The sequence below is a fragment of the Grus americana genome, chromosome 2 (assembly GCF_028858705.1).
Source record: "Grus americana isolate bGruAme1 chromosome 2, bGruAme1.mat, whole genome shotgun sequence".
Classification (NCBI taxonomy): domain Eukaryota; kingdom Metazoa; phylum Chordata; class Aves; order Gruiformes; family Gruidae; genus Grus; species Grus americana.
In genome coordinates, this window is record NC_072853.1 from 25,023,821 (window position 1) to 25,044,994 (window position 21,174).

At 39.2% G+C, this 21,174-nt stretch overlaps 1 protein-coding gene across 2 annotated transcripts in view; it reads right to left on the bottom strand.

Moving 5' to 3' along the window:
• Positions 1-21,174, bottom strand: part of MTDH (metadherin) — a 37,256-nt gene that overhangs the window by 10,977 nt on the left and 5,105 nt on the right. For both annotated transcript variants that reach the window (XM_054814855.1, XM_054814856.1), the window contains exons 2-9: positions 19,322-19,426; positions 12,120-12,201; positions 11,476-11,655; positions 8,530-8,598; positions 5,706-5,957; positions 4,338-4,424; positions 2,270-2,368; positions 50-174 (exon numbers count right to left, since the gene is read on the bottom strand). In XM_054814855.1, the coding sequence (XP_054670830.1) occupies positions 50-174; positions 2,270-2,368; positions 4,338-4,424; positions 5,706-5,957; positions 8,530-8,598; positions 11,476-11,655; positions 12,120-12,201; positions 19,322-19,426 (999 nt within the window). The remainder of the gene's footprint in view (positions 1-49; positions 175-2,269; positions 2,369-4,337; positions 4,425-5,705; positions 5,958-8,529; positions 8,599-11,475; positions 11,656-12,119; positions 12,202-19,321; positions 19,427-21,174) is intronic.

The window sequence follows — 21,174 nt, forward strand, 5'->3', positions numbered from 1 at the left end:
AGTGGTAAGGGCAAAGCCTTGGAGCTAAGGAGAAAATATCACCTTTTACCTTCTGAACATCAGATATCTCTTCAGGTTGAGGAACAGAAGCAACTTTTTCTTCATCTACCCAGTTTCCCCACTCTTCTGCTGGTGCATTCCAATCAGAGCTGGGATCAGCTGAAGAAAGTCCATCTACAGAGATTAAAAAGATTTTCAGGAACATCTCCTTACTTTACAGGTGCTCTTTGACAGTTTAAAAAGGAAAACAAACATACGCATAAAACTACTTCTTGATATCAAGATAGAAATATATCCTGTATTTCTGAAAAAATTTAAAGATTTTAATGATAGGTGGAAGACAAGTTCTGAGTAAGACTTGGTTCTCTTGCAGAGCAAAAAGCTAGCTAGACGCAATTGCTTTCAGATACTTTTCTATGTGAAGAAGGACAAGTTTAAGTTGTTCTTGATCTTGAACCTTTGTCCTAGTTTGTGAAAAAATTAAGATGAATTGTAACACTGATCAATCTTACTTTAGTAAGAATCCTTTACAAGTGGTCCTGTGCAACCTGCTCTAGGTGAACCTGCTTTAGCAGGACCACTGGACTAGATGATCCCCTGAGGTCCCTTCCAACCTCAACCATTCTGTGATATATCTAAAAGTGTAAACCTTACTGAGTCAAAAGTCATGTTCTAACACTGCCATTTTTAAATAATCTTATTTTTTCTAAGACTCTAAGACCCTACTCCATTTTGCTATCCTTCATTTATGGCGGCACATATTTATGTTGTTACACAGGAATGACAGATTTAAAGGGTCAGTTATAAAAAATTAAAAATATCTGAAGGGAAGAACTAAGCCTTAGATTGTCTGTTCAGTAGAAAGTTACAGCAAGCTGATTTTAAAACAGAACACCTTGTAAAAGATCATCTTTCATTTCACATCTATATTAACATAAATATTTCTCACCCTCAGTCTACACCAAATTGAAGGCGAAGAGGCCAACTTGGTCTGCCAACTACAGCGAGACTCAGTTTAAACATTTGAAAATTAAGTCAAAACGAAAAGCAGTAATAAACCCAATTAAATTTACTGGCAAGCATTATGAAACCAAAAATACACTAAGAGATCTTAAGATCACTTCTAGTACTTTTCCACTTCTTGCTTTCATATAAAAATATTACCTTAATTACACTTTACACTAAAATTTACTGATTTGAAAAAACAATTACTGCCCCACATAAAACTTTATGGTTTATATACTGCCCACTCACTACTTGCTTAAAGGAAAAATCCATTCTTTTTTTATTAATAATAAAAATTAGTAGTATTTGTACATACAGTTTATTTCTTTGTCCTGAACCTGATAAAGCAGTAAGGTGTATCTGTGTATCACATTGGCCTAAACTTCCATTATTTCCCCACTTCTACTAGTGTATACGAGTTGACATCTATGACCAAATTACTCTATTAACAGAAGCTATAGCCTGGGAGAATTGAGGACTGCATCAATCCATTCCACTTTTGCAGTCATTAAAAAAGAAGTTGTTCTTAGACAGAAGGTAGTACGCAAGACAGCTTCTCTGGTCAACTTCTTGACCAATTTTTCAGGTCAATGACCTAATGAGAGGCAGTAAATTGTTTTTCATAAACATTCTTACATCTGACTGAATAAAGGTATCAGTTACAAGGCAGTTCAAAAGGTGAATTTGAGGCTGAAAGCCACCTTCCACAGGTACAATTTCACTAGTAAATAGTCAGGAATAGCTGTAACTATTACATTACAGCCCTGTTTAGGGAGAGACTGTGGTAAGAGCTATGAGAATGTTTTAAAATCGGCAGGGAGGGGAAAGGGAACAGTAAACCAGTTTTACTACAATTCCCAAGTGATTTCAGTGATTTGTATCCTCCATATGCTTTCTATACACACAAGAACTTCCTAATGTTTGCTAAATGAGAAAGTAAGTTAGACTAAATTCAAGAATCTTATGTCACAGTAAGTTTTCAGTAAGGTACAAAAACACATAGAACTACCTTAAAATGCATGAGCTTTTGCTTCTGAGTTTCAATAACCATGTATTTTTCCTAAAAATTAACCATTTTCTATTTTCATTTGTCAAAATACTTCTTCCTGCTTTACTCACACTGTCAGTTAGCTTTAGAGAAGTGAAACATTCCAGGTTTTTCTTCAGATGCTCACAACTGTCTAATACAAGTAGCTAATATAAGTAACTACACTTTAACAGTAATTAACAAAATTTTGTTAATGAACATCTTAGAGGAACATACTTAACCCAGACCATTCGTCATCAACAGGGGGTTGAGCATGACTTAAATCCCACTGAAAATCAGAAGTACCAGCCTGAGAAACCGACTCATTGTTGGATCCTGAAAGGGAATAAATAAAATTTTAAGTTAACAAGCTTCCTGAGTTTTCTTGGGTAAAGAAATTCCAATCAAAGTCGGAAAGGAAGACAGAAGGCTCAAAGAGAAGAGTCTGATTCTAAGGACTGCACAGAACAGGAAAACTACAAGGCTCTTGAAAATGAGATATATTCAGAAAACAAGGGAACTGAAGGAGGATGGCAAAATTCAGTCAGGAAAGAACATGGAAAAAAGATAAGAAGGGTGAATAACAGCAGTCTATAGGGCTTACAGCAGTCTCCTCAAACTGAAAAGTACAATGAAATTTTATGGGTAGTGAAATTATTAGCCTGTATCAGTAAGAACTCGGAGGGAGAAGCTTAAGAGAAGGCACTACTAGAAAGAAACCTCATCAGTTACATTGCAGATACAGCAATTAAATTATTCATTACCAAGAATCCAATTCTCATTTCAAGTAAAAGGTTGCAGGAACATCAAGGCAGCATGACAAACAACAGTAAGGCCAATACCAGTCATGGTAAGAGGAAGTGTTAGACATCTAACATCATTATTTTAAGAAAAATAAGGCATCAGCAAACAGAAACCATTTTAGAAAAAAAAAAACACCAAAAAACCTTAACTGTGAGACTGAAAGAAATTAATATATTACTTTGTAATGAGACTTACTTTTGAAATGAAGTTTAAATAGGACCATTGCTACCTGGGTGTGTCTATTTTATAAACACCTCTGCAAAAGACACCTCAAATGACAGGAACCTTGATAGGTTCTTATTTTTTGCTACCCAGTAACAAGTAAATATTTATTCATGGGGTCATTTTGTTGGCTAAGGTGCATCAAAGATGATGAATATACTTCACTGCCTTCACAGTTCTCTCTCAAAGTTGGAACGGTAGTATTGCAGATGACTCAGATCAGTCCATTGTCCCGCTTTATTAACTAAACTTTCTTCTGTCTTAGCCTAGAGACTGAACTTGAATTCATGTGGCTCCCCTAGGAAAATATTATTTTATTAAAACTCTGTACAATTAAGACTTCTTTTTCTTTAAGGCAAGGTTTCTGTAAGTTTTCATTAAGTGAACTGTTCTTCGGAAAGTCTGATAAATTAGACCTTGGAATTTATAACTTCTTTGTTATCCTGGCTCAGATGTACCCAGAGGGTGAAGCACTTGTGTGAGCTGTAGAACACGGAGCTCAAGTTCCACAGTTAAAAGACTGCAAACTGCAATGCAAGTAAACATAACCTAAGTGCGTAAGTACTCGGGCCAGCTACTTACTAAAAGAAAATAGCCATGCCAAGCTGATTAGATAATGGGAGTAAGCAAGAGCGAGCAGAAAACCTGACATATGATCCCTATATTGTATAATAAATCACTGTAGCACTTATGTCAGTAGTTTAACACACAAGAATTGTTATGAAGCCAGGTTTGCACTGTATAGCAATTTCACCCTTCGAAACCAGAAAACTCCAGAGCTCAGCTTTCCCACCCATCATATAGAGAAAAACTCAGGACTTCAAATCCTGCCTATGGAACCTATTTTGAAAGTAGTGCTTCAGTTCCTTGAAGGGAAAAACCCCAGCCACCAAATAACAAACCACCCAGATGATGAGGATAAACAGACTTTCTTAGAAAGCAATCTTCAGATCTCCAATTCGAGACACAGCAATACTGAGCAATCTCTTATGACCATTATTTAGACTCAACACACAAACAGGGAGGCTAAATAAGAAATATCACCTTCTTATCAATCTAGCTTTGGTTATCAATTTAAAACGGTTACTTTATTGCATAATTTGAGCATAACAAAAAAGCTTTCTAGGCTTTCATAAAACATGTCTTCCACTTGTTTACAGTTACCAGTACTATTTTTAAAGAACAATGAGAAAGATGTATATTAATAACACTTGGCAAATTCTATTTCCACCTGGTGGGGTAGAAAAGAATGGAAAAATCTTTGGAAGGGCATACATACCAGAAACTCCAGGAGTTAATCCAAATGAAGAGAAAGAAGTAGAATTCTGTTCAGAGGTATTAATCCTTGCATCCACATTCCAAGCAGCTGTGGGGGAGGAGGGAGAAAAAAAACAAGCAAAAAACCAAACTTTACACTGCTGGCAATGTTGAAAAAGTTAGCTATTTAATTATGAACAGGGTCAGAAAAACAGCGGAAGTTCCAGCCATGTTAACATTTCACACAACTGAGGACATTATTTTGCTTACTACATGAGACAATTACTGCTGATAGAGATGTGACTATGAACATTCAGCTTGAACCAATTTTCAAGTTAAGATCTTCCTCCCTCTACAGCTTTTTCTATATAAAAAGATATTTATATATACTTTTTCCTTTCTCACAAAGGAAAAGTAAATGTTTTTTTGAGCCCCATAGTGGTGTTCTCCTTCCTATTATTGCAATCATCTAAGTTACTGAAAAACATATTTATTAACTCTGTAGATGAAACCTAGCATGGAACAAATTGCATATATGTTAAAGAACAGAACTGAGTTCAGAACAATTTTTGACAAATAGGAGATACTCACTAACCACTACCTTTGAGCCTGACCAATTTTTCAACCATTGTAACTTGGATACAGTAATACTGTGAGAGACAGTAGCAGGTCCAGCCTCAGGCACCGCATCTCAAGATATGTGAGGCAAAAGAGGTCTAGACTAAATCGACGTTGCTGACTACAAAGGAATACTGCTTTCCAGAGGAGACTAGGATCTCTTAGACTGAAGGGTGGAAGGACCCTGCTAATAAGTTGAATATTGTTGCCCAGAGAGAAATGAGGAATTCTCTTCTCCATTATTATGGACAGTACAAGTGATAAAGGCAAAAATTGTACCAGAGATGACTAGAAACAATTTCTAATGAGAAAAACAGTGTACCACTAAGTGTCATGAGAGCTGAACAATCTTCACGCCTGGAGCCAGACAAGCATCTGCCACAAGCACAGTTGATTTGATCATGCTGGATCAATAGAACAGATTTATGACCTGAGTTTTAAGACATTCATTAAAAAAAGAAGTTACACTTCAAAATGACTTAGTAATCACTTCCAGAATTTTAGAAAATTTTAGGAAAGTGATATAAAAGTTTGATTCCTTCACAAAAATAATTTCAGATAAACTCCAAAAACCCAGTTGAACTGTAAACACAGACATAGATGTTAATGCATCAGAACTTAGAATAAACAGAAACTTAGTTCACATTTCACTAGACCACTACAAGATTTTTTTAATATGTAGACATAAAGCTGTTTAAGAGATTCACTACTAAAAAATACACTTATGCAAAAAAATGCTTAAGTGAAGCAAGTTTTCTTCAGAATAGCTTACCAATAGGAGTGAACAAAGAACGCTCTTTCCAGGGCCTGCCCACCAGGGTTACACCCCAGTCCTTTCCATTTCCATTAGCATCTCCAGTGTCTTGGCCCCAAGCTGATGTCTCAGTCTTCCTCTTCCCAGCTGCAGCTGAAGGAACAGATGTCCATTTCTCCTCCCCTACACCAATCTGTGAGGACATTTTTACAGACTTCTCATTCCAGCTTCCTCCATTTACTGTATGGCTTTCAGTCAATCCTGGAGAAACTTAAATACAAACATAATGAAGGCTTTATATAAAATTACGAACTGGATTAAGAATTAAAATATTACTTAACAATAAAAAAAGTACAAATGAACAGCAGCTTTGCTACACCAGTGTGATATATAGAAGAGCTGCTGCTCTGTCTCAGCTGATTTTCCAGTTCAGATGATATGCACCATCTGTCCACTAACTTAAAGAGTGAGGAAAAACCAGCACCGAACTGCACTGTCCTTCCTATGTCCCTTTCTTTATAGGGCTGATATCTTGGTGAACCAGTGCCTCTAAATTAAAATAAAATAATAACAGAGGGGGTGGGAGTGCTTCCAACACTGCCAGGTAATTTCTTTTACAGAATATGGTGATGATTTACGGAAAGCCCAGTGAACTAAGTGAAGAATAATTTCTGTTTCATCAGTGCATACAGCAGTTCTCTAGACAGGAAGTAGAAGAAATGACCAAGGACTAGAAAATGGTTCCCAAACATTACACAGAATTTGCAAAGAGGACAATTATCATATTGACTATAGAGTCCATCAAAGTTAGAGGGAAAAAATCATGGTAACACTCTCAAAATAATTCATAAGCAATATATTTTGTTTCATTAAGGTAAAAGACCACAAGTCTATCTGCAGCAGTCTACCCTGCTGAGGAATTACTAGTCATAGCATGTTTAACATATACTTTGAGAGAAGTCAATAGTACACTGAGACATTGAGTACATAAACTTTTTTTATTATTATTTTTAATTTATGCCCCTATAAAACAAAGGCTAATGGTCACCTGGTACACCCAGCCTGGCCTCCTATATATCATGAATCATTCTCAAAGGGCTCTGTATATCAAATCTTCTCTTTTTATATATGCAATGTAAACAACAGGAAAACTTCTGATTTACAAATGATTAAGAAATACCTGCATACTGCAAGTCTAACACTTAAACAGTCAGCCAAAACCTGATGCACGAGTAAGTCACTATCATATGCCAACAAAAATACAGACCAAATATTTCATTCCTCAAATGAACTCACAGCTTAGGCAGCATTAACATGCCACATTCAAGGCAGCCTCACTGGCAGGGAACTGATTAGGTGAGATATGCCTAGATTTTCTTAAGCAAATCATTTCCAACACGGATATCTGTAAGGTCACCATTGCTGTACCTAAAACCACTGCCCTTTCTCTATACAACGCCACAGCACTAACATTGTTCATGTCAGCCAATGTCCTCTAAGGGTAATATGACTACTTAGGGGAAGGCAACAACAAAAATAGCAAAGAGACAGAAACCAAAGCGTGGCTCATAGAAAAACTCTTTTGCAACCTTGCAAAAACACCTGAAGTCCTGAAGCAGGAGCTGGACTATTCTGTGTTCACTATACTACTCTCTCATTACAAACATTTACCTTCTACATGACCAGTAAGTTTTCACAGAAGCACAGAAAACTTCACATGGGAAGGGATCTCTGGAATTCACCTAGTTCCACCTTCTGCTCAAAGTACAGTTAACTTCAGAATTACATACTTGATTCAAGTTCTGGAAATCATAAAGGCTCATAGTTTAAAGCATCTCTGGGCAATATTATGAAGAGCTTTCTTCCTCATGGCCAGTCAGAATTTCCCTTACTGAAACCTGACTATTGCCTCCTGTCCTTCCATAATGCATCTCTGAAGAATACAGCTCCTTCCTTCTCTGCTGTGGTCCGGGAAGTTTCCATGTGAAGTAAAGCTCTCAAAGTAGTAGAAAGTGGTTCACTTTCTGGACCTGGACACTTTTAATAACTTGTTTGTCGACTTGCTTAATTGCACTGAGTACTTTTCATTAAAGCAACACCACTAATGTTGACTATAAGAAACAACCATCTTAATTTCATTATGCCAAACTAATTCAACTTGAGTATTACTATAGCAATATCTCTTATCAGAAAATCACTAAGATTCACTAGTCAGTCTAAAAATAGTAAAATATTTTAACATTTAAATGTGATACACATAACTATATGTTTGTAAATAAATATACATGACATAATGTATTTACTTACTTTCAAGATGAACGTATTTAAAGTATGCCTCAAAGGAGTATGTAAAGAACTGAGTAACTCATGTTACAATCTCATACAATCTGAACAAGTACAAACTTTACAATAGTCAGGATTGATATCTCTGAGCTCTTTGCAGTTATCTATATTTAGCTTTTCTTTGACCAAATAATCAATTCATTAACACAAAAAAGTAAGTTTGAAAAGCTAGCATAAACAGTTTTTAAGTAAAGCTTGAGAATAAGCTCTACTGTTCTGTAAGTAACAATTCATATAATGGGTAATCTGGCTGAAAATTCTGCCCTTTTTCTACATATAACAGAGACTGTTTTCAATCTGTTAAGAAGTAACTGCAACCTAGAAGTATAAGATTTGCATAGCCATAAAAGCCAGCTGCATTATAACGTTCCAGATCAGTAACCGCACAAAATTCTGCACTGACAATTTTTGTTTTCACTTCTGTAAAACACTTTTGTAGTTAATTAGGATGCCTAAAAATACAGCCTATGCTTTTCATAATAAAATGAAAGCCTCTTACCTTGTGGAATTGATGACTCCCCCTTTGCAGGCTTAGAGCTGCTAACTTGTGCATTCAGAAGTGTATCACCTGATTAAGTAGTAAGAGGAAACACAGCCAGAGTAAGTTTTTTCTCAAATAGCAACACCTGTAAAAATCTTCTAAAAGAGTGTCCACTACTGATATTTTCAGGAAAAAAAAAAAATCTCAAAGTAAATTAAGATATTTTAAAAAAAACCTTAAGAACAAAATTAAAATGCTCTATTTTTTTAATTATTTATGTTTATTTTGCAGACACAATGAACTCAAAACTGATTTAGGGCCTATAAACTAAGTAACTGCAGATTTCAAAGAACTCTAGCTAGTTTCCCCCAAGAATGCCGAGCAGAAATCTAAAACAGAGGCTGTCATTTTCAAGCAAAGGGCAGCTCCAAGTATTTCAGAAACATATAGCTATTTCTAACTTCTACCTTATCATGAAAACACTAGATACAGCTGAATTCTTTTCAGATTAGTCTGGTATAAGGTGATACATAAGAGCAACTATAATGCATAAAGGACCCTTGCTAGAGAGGTTATAGTAGTTACGGCTAGCCACACAGTACATAGACAGTTGGAATTACCATTTCTTGAAGCTGTGTGTGAAGCACAGAAAAAAGAAAACAGTAAACATCTAGTCCTCAAGGACAAGAACCATGCACTCAGTCAAGATGCAAACAAGAGCCACTAAAAAACACCAGGTAAGACCTGGATTTCAAGACATTATTAAAAAAAGAAGTTATTCTTCAAAATGACTTAATAATCACTTTCAAAATTTTAGGGAAGTGATATAAAAATTTGATTCCTTCACGGAAATAATTTTACTTCAGATAAACTCTAAAAGTCAGTTGAACTGTAAAGAGACAAATGTTAAGCCATTAGAAGTTAGAATAGACAGAAACTACTCAGTTCACATTTCAGTAGACCACTCCAAGGCATGCAAATTTCAATATATTGTTACACAGTACCAGACAGTTGCTAGGCTCAGTCTTTTTGCCACTCAGATCAAACTCGATGTTCTAGCAAATTAAAGCACCAAGTGTATCAGTAGGTGTATTGGGCTTGCGTGGCAAGGTTTTGGTAGCAGGGGGGGCTACAGGGGTGGCTTCTGTTAGAAGCTGCTAGAAGCTTCCCCTGTGTCTGACAGAGCCAATGCCAGCTGGCTCCAAGATGGGCCCACCACTGGCCAACGCCGAGCCCATCCATGACAGTGGTGGTGCCTCTGTGAGAACATATTTAAGAAGGGAAAAAACCCCAAAACCTAGCAGCAGCTTTTGCAGCCAGAAATAGGAGTGAGAAGATGTGAGAAACTTTGCAGACACCAAGGTCAGTGAAGAAGGAAGGGGAGGAGGTGTTCCAGGTGTCGGAGCAGAGAGTCCCCTGCAGCCTGTGGAGAAGACCATGGTGATGCAGGCTGTCTCCCTGCAGCCCATGGAGGTCCATGTTGGAGTAGATATCCACCTGCAGCCCATGGAGGACTCCATGCCAGAGCAGGTAGAGGCACCCAAAGGAGGCTGTGACCCCATGGGAAGCCCGTGCTGGAGCAGGCTCCTGGCAGGACCTGTGGCCCCATGGAGAGAGGAGTCCATGCTGGAGCATGTTTGCTGGCAGGACTTGTGACCCCATGGGGGACCCACGCTGGAGCAGTCTGCTCCTGAAGGACTGCACCCCATGGAAGGGACCCATGCTGGAGCAGTTTGTGAAGAACTGCAGCCCGTGGGAAGGACTCACATTGGAGAAGTTCATGGAGGACTGTCTCCCATGAGAGGGACACCACGCTGGAGCAGGGGAAGAGTGTGAGGAGTCCTCCCCCGAGGAGGAAGGAGTGGCAGAGACAGCATGTGGTGAACTGACCATAATGGCCATTCCCCATCCCCCTGTGCCACTGCACAGGAGGAGGGAGAGAATTTGGGAGTAAAGTTGAGCCCAGGAAGAAGGGAGGGGTGGGGGGAAGTTGTTTTTAAGATTTTATTTTATTTCTCATTGCTCTACTGTGTTTTCTTGGTAATAAAGTGGATCAAATTTTTCTGAGTTGAGTCTGTTTTGCCCGTGACAGTAATTAGTGAACGATCTCTCCCTGTCCTTATCTCAACCCACAAGCCTTTTGTTATATTTTCTCTCCCTTGTCCAGATGAGGAGAGGGAGTGATAGAACAGCTGTGGTGGGCACCTGGCCTCCAGCCAGGGTCAGCCCACCACAGTAGGTTAAAAGTATGTCAGAAATCTAAACTGTGTGTCTTCAGATTCTTAAACCATTTCTTAGTTGCAGCCAAATATGAATTCTTGTGCCTACACACAGTTTAAACCAGCCCATGCAACTTTTTTCTTAAGCAGTACAACATAGAAGCCAAAGCTTACATTTCCTTATTAAATCCTTAGTTGTAGTAATTGATTACTAAGTCCCAGCCAGATGTGCTCCACCATTATGAACAGCTTTAGCACAGGTATTACTAAATCAATGTTGGAAAAAACATCTGCATGTTAAGCAGTGAACGATCTGTAAAGAGAACTCATGGGCACAACCTTCGCACAAGAAAGTGTTCAAAAAGCTAAGGAGTTGCTGCTGCCTGCAGCAGTGCTGAGGGTGCCTTTGAAATTTCCAGAAATACAAAGGGCCGAGTCAGCAGAGCACAAGCGAAGGAATGGGGACATATGCCTATGCAGCTGTGAAGCTACTGACAGAGCACTGGTGTGGAGGCCAGTGTCTCAGCCACTTACTCCAGAATGTTCTCTCCTGAGCTTCCCCAAAAGCGTGGCTCAAAAAAGGGGGGAGTTTTGCACGATGAGAAGTACCTTTAGATGGCTTGAAATAATTTCCTCAAGAGTTACCGCCTCTAAACATATGTACCATACATCCAAATCCAAGTCACTATTTCAGCATTCAAGTTACCTTCCTAGAACACATTCACAGACCTATTGACCATCATACCTTTACTTTTTCTGAGACCAACTGGAAGCGATGGTGTAGGCATGAGTTGTTCAATGGATACAGTAACTGCATTTTCCACCCCTTGGAGATTTGATTCTCCTGAGCCACCATCAGTCAGCACCTTGTCTCGCTTACGCTGCTGTCGCTTCTCTCTGTTACTGATCTTAGTTTCCCAGGTTCCTAGAACATCCCCCAAATGAAAATATCAGTAAGTCAGAGAGCAAAAAGGAAAGAGTTTTAGCTTGTTTCATATCAAGCTGAAGTCTGAGTATGGGTTCAGTTTAAAAATCACAGACATGGCAATCAACTTCAACATTAGTTTGAAAACATGAACAACTGGCCAAAGGTAAGTTTTTCTGGATGCAAAGTGACAATGTTTTGCTTCACGGAACAAAACATGAGCAACATGATGGCCCTACTATTCATGACTTTTCCCAGTTTTTGCAAGTTTAAGTTAAAATCAGTTGAAGTTATTAAATACTGTTGTTTCAAAGATCAGATTTCCAGATATAATACGTGACTGTGGAGTTATGACAAAATTAGTATCTTGTGTTTCTTTATGAAGCACAAACAAGTAAATCTTAAACAGTATTTAAGCCAAAATACATCTAATTGCATTTTTTGTGTGTGTTTGCATTCAGTACCTTCATCAACTTCTTTTCCATCTAGACGTGACGTATCCTGAACTGTTTTAGCATCTCCCTTTGATTTCTTTTTTTTCTTTGACTAGAATAAAAATAAAACATTATCTTAATAATTACTTAATGATCACTTGTCATAGTGATTTAGAATTCACCCCCATCGAAATGCAGGAATAAATTTAAAACAGATTTTCCTGAACAATCCTCTGTATGGACAGTCCCTTGAAAGGAATAAGAAAACAATACTGATTCCTAAACTTAAGTTAAGACTATCGAAGTAACATGAAAGACTTATGCCGTACATAAATGGCAGGTGGGAGAAATTATTACTTATGCTACAGATCACAAAGCTTGGTGAAAGAAGCCATGCTGATGGCACCACAGTCACAGAGGAGTATGAACTGTCTGGCAGGCAGATCCCACTCTGACAAAATCCGTTTTCTGCAGAAGCAAGCATATAGTGACTCCTTTAAAAAAAGTGGATAAAAGAATTCCAGCTTGGAAAATTACTTCAAAACAGGAACTATGATTAGAGTCCATACAACAGACATGCAGGGTTTTTTTCCCCAAGGTTTCACCAGTTATGGATTATTGGCTATACAAGCAGAGCTAAACAAAGAGGAACAGAGATGACTACTTCTGCAGTTTTGGTGCAACAAGTAGCAATCTAAAGTGTTAAAAAGATAGTATTGAGAAAAGATGAAAAATGACACACAAGATATTGGGAGAGAGTAAAAAAGGACTTTTTAAAGAAGATGGTTATCCACTCAAATATTGTAAGTGGAACTATTCATTGAATCACTGTCTCTGGAATATTCGAATAAGGATATTCTAAGAATGCTGGATGTCTTTCTGGAATACATGCTTCTGCCAGAGTAAGACTAGTAATTGCCAGCTTTACACCAGAGTTCAAACCATATGATTTTCTAGTCTTAGATGTCCAAGAAGAGTACAACAATCTCTCTAGAATTCAGAACTGGTAACAACTAAGTTATCACCACAGCTGCAGCACATATCCTGTGGGCCCACAATTGCATACAGTTCAGATGCCTTTGAGTTAGCATGCCCAAAAAGTATCACATAGCTTCAAAAGCAGATAGCATGTAGGTTACCGAAAGCAGTATAGCTTGTTAGTGCAACACCAAAGGTAATAAATTCACTGCTTATATGCAATGCTGTGCCAACACACCAATAACACTTAGGGAGCTGACCTGAACAGTTAAGTCAGGGTTTACTGCACTAGGGGACCTACAATACAGATGCACCCAAACTGAATTATCTCATTTATTTGCTCAGTAGACTACCGTTACCCATATACCAGCTGTCTAACTTCTGAAAAGTCTCTAAAAGGGAATGGCTGGTTTCAAAAGAAACCCGAAAGAACTGGTTCTAAGAACACACACAAGCCAAATTATTTGCCAGAGTACCTTCTAAAGAAAGAATTAAAAAGGGAAGTGAAAAACAGCCTGAAAAACAGTTATGAATTGCTTCTTGGAGCTCAAGCAGAGGAAAGATTAGCAATTTTGTACCTATGTCTCCAATTTTCAGCTACATTGAGAATGGAAGTCAAGGTCTTAAAGAATCTCTTACCTACAAAGCCATAACTACCCAACTGTCTTCTGGTACTAAGAGGATAAAAGTCTCCCAGACAGCAGTTTAAGATGACTGCTCCTCCAAGTTATAACTCCAGTTTCCTAAATAACTAGCTCCTACAGAGGTATTGACATAAAATTTTACACTTCTCATGAAAACAGAGTTAAGTAAGTTTATTTCTAGCAAACACTGTTTTTAAAAAGATTGAGAATTCCATTCTTGAAAATATATTTACTTTCCTGAGTTACTAGAACCTGATCTGTGAAACCAGAACCTTAATTAGTTATACCATTTACTTGCCACCTGCCAAACTTAGTGCTGTAACACTTGCTATCTCAGTAACAAACTCACTGAAAACAGCAAGAGATGTTAAAGGTAACTGAGCAAGGTAGCTAGCTCATTTTGCAGAAGCATTCAAAGTGTCACCTTCTGCAACATAGAAGGGTGCCAGTGTTGGCTCTGCCATCAGCCAAAAAGCACATGAGGAACTCAGCAGGCCAAAATTTTTGAAGTCCTTAAGATGCACTGTCCCTCACGCAAGAACAATAGAAAAATCAACCTTTCTTCCTCATCCCTAATGGTCTGTTTATGTCTAGTATTCAGGACAAGGCAGTTGTGTGTTTGCAAACAGAACGGGCAATGAATTTTTAACATCATAGGCTTGCCAAGCTGGTGAAGACGTCTTTAAACTCAAGTTGCCAGGGGAGGGGAACCACAGTCAGTTCCAGCTGTCAGTGCCAGCAATGGATACCCAGAGCCTGGAGAAGGATCACAGGTCAGCAAGAGAGCACCTGCAGTGCAGCACAAAAGAATTCCAGCCAGTAAGTCAGTGGGGGCTCAACTGAAATGCCTCTATGCAAATGCACATACCATGGGGAGTAAACAAGAGGAGTTAGAGATGTGCACACACCTGCAGAGATGTGGTGGGATGGCTCCTATGACTGGAGCATTGGAATGGATTTATAAAGGCTCTTTAGGAAGGACAGGCAGGAGAGATGAGGAGGGGGGTGTTGCCCTCTATGTCAGAGACCAGCTGGAGCGCATGGAGCTCTGCCTGGGGATGGATGAGGAGCCCACCGAGAGCTTATGGGTCAGGACTACAGGGAGGACAGGGACAGGGCACATTATAGTGGGGGTCTGCTACAGGCCACCCAGCCAGGAAGACCGAGCAGATGAGGCCCTCTATAGACAGATAGGGGAACCTCACGTTCACAAGCCCTGGTCCCCATGGGGGACTTGAACCACCCCTGGTATCTGTTGGAGTGACAACACAGCAGGGCATAAGCAATACCGGAAGTTCCTGGTTCACATGTTGACGATTAACTTCCTTCTCCAAGTGACAGAGGAGCCAATGAGGAGAGATGCCATGCTGGACCTTGTTCTCAGCAACAAGGAGGGGCTGGTGGGGAATGCAAAGCTCAAGGGCAGCTTTGGCTGCAGTGACCATGAAATGGTGGAGTTCAACATCCTCAGGGCAGCAAAGAGGGCACACAGCAAGCTCACTGCCCTGGACTTGAGGAGAGCAGACTTTGGTCTCTTCAGGGAGCTGCCAGGTACAGTACCACGGGACAAAGCCTTGGAGGCAAAAGAAGCCCAAGAAAGCTGGTTAGTATTCAAGGATTACTTCCTCCAAGCTCGGGAGCAATGCATCCCAACAAAGAGGAAGTCAGGCAAAAAAAGCAGGAGGCCTGCATGGATGAACAAAAAGCTCCTGGGAAAACTCAATCCAAAAATGAAGCCTACAGACGGTGGAAGCAAGGGCAGGTAGCCTGGGAAGAACATGGAGAAACTGTCCGAGCAGCCAGGGATCAGGTTAGGAAAGCTAAAGCCCTGATAGAATTAAATCTGGCCAGGGACATCAAAGGCAACAAAGGTACATCAGTGATAAAAGGAGGACTAAGGAAAATGTGGGCTCTCTCTGGAATGGTACATAAGACCTGGTTACCCAGGATATGGAGGCCAAGGTACTCAACTTTTTTGTATCAGTCTTCACCAACAAGGGCTCTAGCCACACCGCCCAAGTTGCAGAAGGCAAAGGCAGGGACTGGGAGAATGAAGAACTAAACACTGTAGGAGAAGATCAGGTTCAAGACCGTATAAGGAACCTGAAGGTGCACAAGTCCACAGGACCTGATGAGATGCATCCGTGGGTCTTGAGGGAACTGGTCAATGAAGTTGTAAAGCCACTATCCATCATATTTGAGAAGTCATGGTAGTCCGGTGACATTCCCACTGGCTGGAAAAGGGGAAACATAACCCCCCATTTTTAAAAAGGGGGAAAAAAGGAAGACCCAGGGAATTACAGGCCAGTCAGTCTCACCTCTGTGCCCAGCAAGATCATGGAAGAGATCCTCCTGGAAATGCTGCTAAGGCACATGGAAAATAAGGAAGTGATTGGTGACAGCCAACACTGCTTCACTAAGGGAAATCGTGCCTAACAAATTTGGTGGCCTTCTATGACAGGGTTACAGTGTTGGTGGATAAGGGAAGAGCAACTGATAGTATCTACCTGGACTTGCATAGAGCATTTGACACTGTCCCAAATGACATCCTTTTCTCTGAACTGGAGAGACATGGATTTGACGGAGGGACGACTCTGTGGATAAGGAATTGGCTGGATGGTCACACTCAAAGAGTTGTGGTCAATGGCTTGATGTCCAAGTGACTTTCCTCAGGGGTTGGTTTAACTGGTGCTGTTTAACATCTTTGTCGGCAACATGGACAGTGGGATTGAGTGCACCCTCAGCAAGCTGGCCAACGACACCAAGTGTGTGGTGCGGTTGACACACTAGAGGGAAGGGATGCCATCCAGAGGGACCTTGACAGGCTTGAGAGATGGACCCATGTGAACCTCATTAAGTTCAACAAGGCCAAATGCAAGGTCCTGCATGTGGGTCAGCGCAATTCCAAGCACAACTATAGGCTGGGTGAGGAATGGATTGAAAGCAGCCCTAAGGAGAAGGACTTGGGGGTGTTGATTGATGAAAAGCTCAACATGACCCACCAATGTGTGCTTGCAGCCCAGAAAGCCAACCATATCCTGGGCTGCATCAAAAGAAGCGTGTCCAGCAGGTCGAGGGAGGTGATCCTGCCCCTCTATTCCCCCATCGTGAGACCTCACCTGGAGTACTGCATCCAGCTCTGGGGTCCCCAACACAAGAAAGACATGGAGCTGTTGGAGTGAGTCCAGAGGAGGGTCACGAAGATGCTCAGAGGGCTGGAGCACCTCTCCTATGAAGACAGGCTGAGAGAGTTGGGGTTGTTCAGCCTGGAGAGGAGAAGGCTCTGGGGAGACCTTACAGCAGCCTTCCAGTACCTGAAGGGGCCTACAGGAAAACTGGAGAGGGACTGTTTACAAGGGCATGGAGTGATAGGACAAGGGGTAATGGGTTTAAACTGAAGGAGGGTAGATTTAGATTAGATATAAGGAAGAAATTCTCTACTATGAGGGTGTTGAGGCACTGGCACAGGTTGCCCAGAGAAGCTGTGGATGCCCCCTCCTTGGAAGTGTTCAAGGCCAGGTTGGATGGGGCTTTGGGCAACCTGGTCTAGTGGAGGGTGTTCCTGCCCATGGCAGGGGGGCTGAAACTAGATGATCTTTAAGGTCCCTTCCAACCCAAACCATTCTGTTATTCTGACCCTGCAATCATATCCACAGAGTCTATTCTTAGATAGAGTCCCTTACACTAGAAACTAAAAAAAAAAAAACCAAAAAACCCCCAACAAAATAACCCTCTGCTGTGCAAGTCGCTAAAACTGAAAAAAGGGAAGAAACTATTCGAAGTGTCAAGAGAATCATAAACCCTATGAACAATCACAATCCAGACATTACCCAAAGCTTGCCCTCCCTCAGAGCAGAACAAGAGGATATAACTGGAATGACTATCCTGAAGATACGTCAAATTCACAACACTGAAGCAGCTAAGAAATACAGAAACACAAAGAGAGTGCAATTTTAATTGAAAGCATATATTCAAGCACAAAAAAAAATTCATACCCTTCAAGTCATAGATTACGTATTTTTACATGTCTACACACAGACTACTTAAATCCCACCCATTGACTTACACCACCCATCCCAAGCTATAGAAAGACACATACACAGGACCCCTTAAAATTTTCCTAGCATGTTCATATCACAAAAGTAACAGATGCCCTGAGAGGCTTAACCAAATAATTAGATGCCTGTAAAGTTACCTATAGTTTAAAGAAAGTTCTTGGGTATGTTTTTAATTGAAGGGTAACAATCAACTCTCAGGCAATCATGCTCGGCCCAGGGTTCCCCAAAGTGATACAAAAACACCCATATCCTTATAGCGGTACTGATTTCCTGGAGCTACAGCTTCAACTTAGCATTTTAAAATTCAGATCACTATGTTGCAATTTTAAGATAAAGCTCAAGTTTACCATTTAAAGACCTTACCAACATGGAAACCTGCTTGAGATAAAGTGAAAGTTGAGAATTAAAATACAGTTATTCCTTCAGGATCAAATTTTATTATTTCTTGAAAAACACCCTGCAGAGTCAATCTGATATGTGACACATGGAGAAGAGAAGGAAGTGCACAGCATGGAATTTTAAGGCAAACTCATTTCACAGAAAAGTCTATTTGCCAATGCTAAAAACGTTTAGAGCCCTTTAGCTAACTAACAGGATACAGTCTTTTAGCCAACATACTAACTGCAAAAGAAGTTATTATAGGATAGTCAAGTTAATGAAAGCTTGAACAAGCCAAACAAACTACAATAATCAAATACTGGTTTCTGACTGTTTAAGCATAATCATTTATTTTTCCAATACACCTCAATATAGTTAGAATAAAGGCATTTTGTTGAAGGAAATACATTAGAAATCCATGACAGTAGGAAAATTTCACGCCCAATGTTAGCAAAAGAACCAAGCCAAGAACTACTGTCAAAAGCCTATCATAAATATATCAATGCTGCCTACAAATGATAGCATTTATGATAAGGTTGGAAGATAGGACGAAGTCCTCAGAGTGCAAAGAACCAACATTGCCATTAGTATGGTTACCTTTCAGATAAAGCTACAGACCAAGCTTTAAAAAGATGTTTTTAATGTAGCTGTTCAATTTGCATAACAAAAAGCTCACACCAGACTTCAAAGCCCATATTTGTCATCAGAAATTAAGAACTCTAATCACTAATGGATACATCTGACAACAGAAATAATCAGGCACATGGTCTTAATCCTTTGAATAGTAGTCCCCCAATTGTTAAGCCATTTACAAGCCACTTACCAATACTATCATTATGTTGTATCTCCATAGAAGCCAGCAAAGACGAAACACAAACTTAATTTCTGTAGGCTTAACATTTTCACATGGTGAATACAGATATCAGTGCTTAGCGGGGGAGGGCAAGGAGGGGTTTGCTTGATGCAAACATTCCGTGATAAAGCATGATCTCATAAGTTAAGCAAATACTACTTTAGCTCTTTCCAACACCAAATTAGATTAGTACTCTTCATAGTAAGAAATATGCCTCTTCACCCATATAAGTAACAAGATTTCACATCACAAGTAGAGTTATTTGATATTGAAATAACATGCATTGAACTTTGACATTGTCATTTTATATCCATAACTGACCTTTTCATTCTTCTTTTCTGTGTCCACAGGCTGCTTTATATTTTCTTTACGGACCGTTTGTATTACTTCATCCTCAGATACATCAAGGAGAGACCGTCCATTAGGCTGCGTAAACAGTAAGTGTGAATAATAAAAAAATTTGCAGAAAGCAGATGAGGCAAAGCTCAAAATACACTATTACTGAAATGCAATTATTTGTTGACTGAAAAATGCTTGCAAGATTATGAAGTAAAGCAGACAGAGTAATGGATTGGTGCTCAAAATATCTACTGCAATTCTATATTTACCCAACACAGAAATGAGAGGGGGAAGAAAACAGGTCTCCTCATTTCATCTCAATCCTACTCAACACAAGAATTCCTTATCAAAAGGTAAATTTCTGAATGTTACCAGCTTTCAAAACAGCTACAGCTGTACGTGCCATAAATTATCTAATTAAATGAACACATTTATCACTTTGTAGCAGTTTGGCAATGGACTGAATATTTAAAATAATTCCTACCTTGACCAAATTTCCACAATTTCTACCTATGCATATCCCCCACAGCCCATTTCCTTCACAAGTCAAAACTTCATAGCAGAACAGAAATTAGAAGTCAAACATGAAGCATGACTAAGCATGACATCCCATTGTTCTTTTCAGACAGACTTGATTATAGTTGTTACACTAGTCTACCATTTTCCCCTCGCATAATAAAGGAAAGAAAATTAGCATGTATTCTTTAACATATAAAATTAAAGCTCTAGACAGTCATTAAATTAGTCTTTATCATCACCTTTAAGAGTAAAGGCATACACCTTTGCCTATATATTCCCTAGGCAAAACGGTAATAATTTTTTAAGTCATGTTTATTGTTAACAAAAAGCTATGACTGAAGTTACTATGCAGAAAAGATGAAAATAAGCAAAGCATTATACTACTGTTACCCATTAATTTCACTAGGTGAAAAACAATTGTCAAGAGTAGTAATTGATACTGAGTCCGCACAAGTTTCATATTAATTCACATTCATAATTACTCAGATAAATTAGAGACTGAAAATTGAATAAGACATTAAGCATAAATAAGTATTTCACAGTTTTTTAAAAATTGCAGAAATTAAAGCAAATTCAAACTATATTATCTATAGTTTTGTTATAAAAACCCCAAAAGTTATTTTAACTCTGCATCACAATCAGATTGTTTTAAAGTAAAACAAAGGCCATGTTACAACTTAGTGTGACCTATTCCTTCAAATATCAGATCTGATCCTCAATTTAACTAGTACAGGTATTTAAGTCTTGCCATGTTATATTACGCTTGCATATCACCCTTGGCATGATTTCAGCAGTGCATTGCTTACTGTAGTTAGCCAGCATGCCAACTTCTTATTTTGTAACTATTAATAGAAATTGAAAGATCAGGTCACCTAACCCCTCTTCTCCTGCAACAACCAGCTTTAAACTAGACTTTTCATATCTAAGATGCAGTATGCTTCCCTCAGCGTTCTGGAAACGAAGAATATTTTACAGATCTGCGTCTCAAAACACTCTCTAAAAGTTCCTCTCAACAAAGCTCACAGTACTTGATTCCACAGGGATACCAAGACCTGATATTTGATCTTGAAAATAACCCATTGACAAAAATCAGTTCTTAAAGCCCTCTATTTTCGCCAGATTCCACACAGCCATATTATTAGTGGTGTGATGTCTTTCAATCCATGTTAGTACCCATGACATTCAAGATCTTAAGCTGGAGAAAGAATCACTGTTTCTAAGTTATTTAGTGGTAGAGTTAGATAACAGATTTCATGCATCTAGTATTGGCCTTGTATCAAAAATGTTTACAGCCAACTAACTTTTTTAGTTCTGTA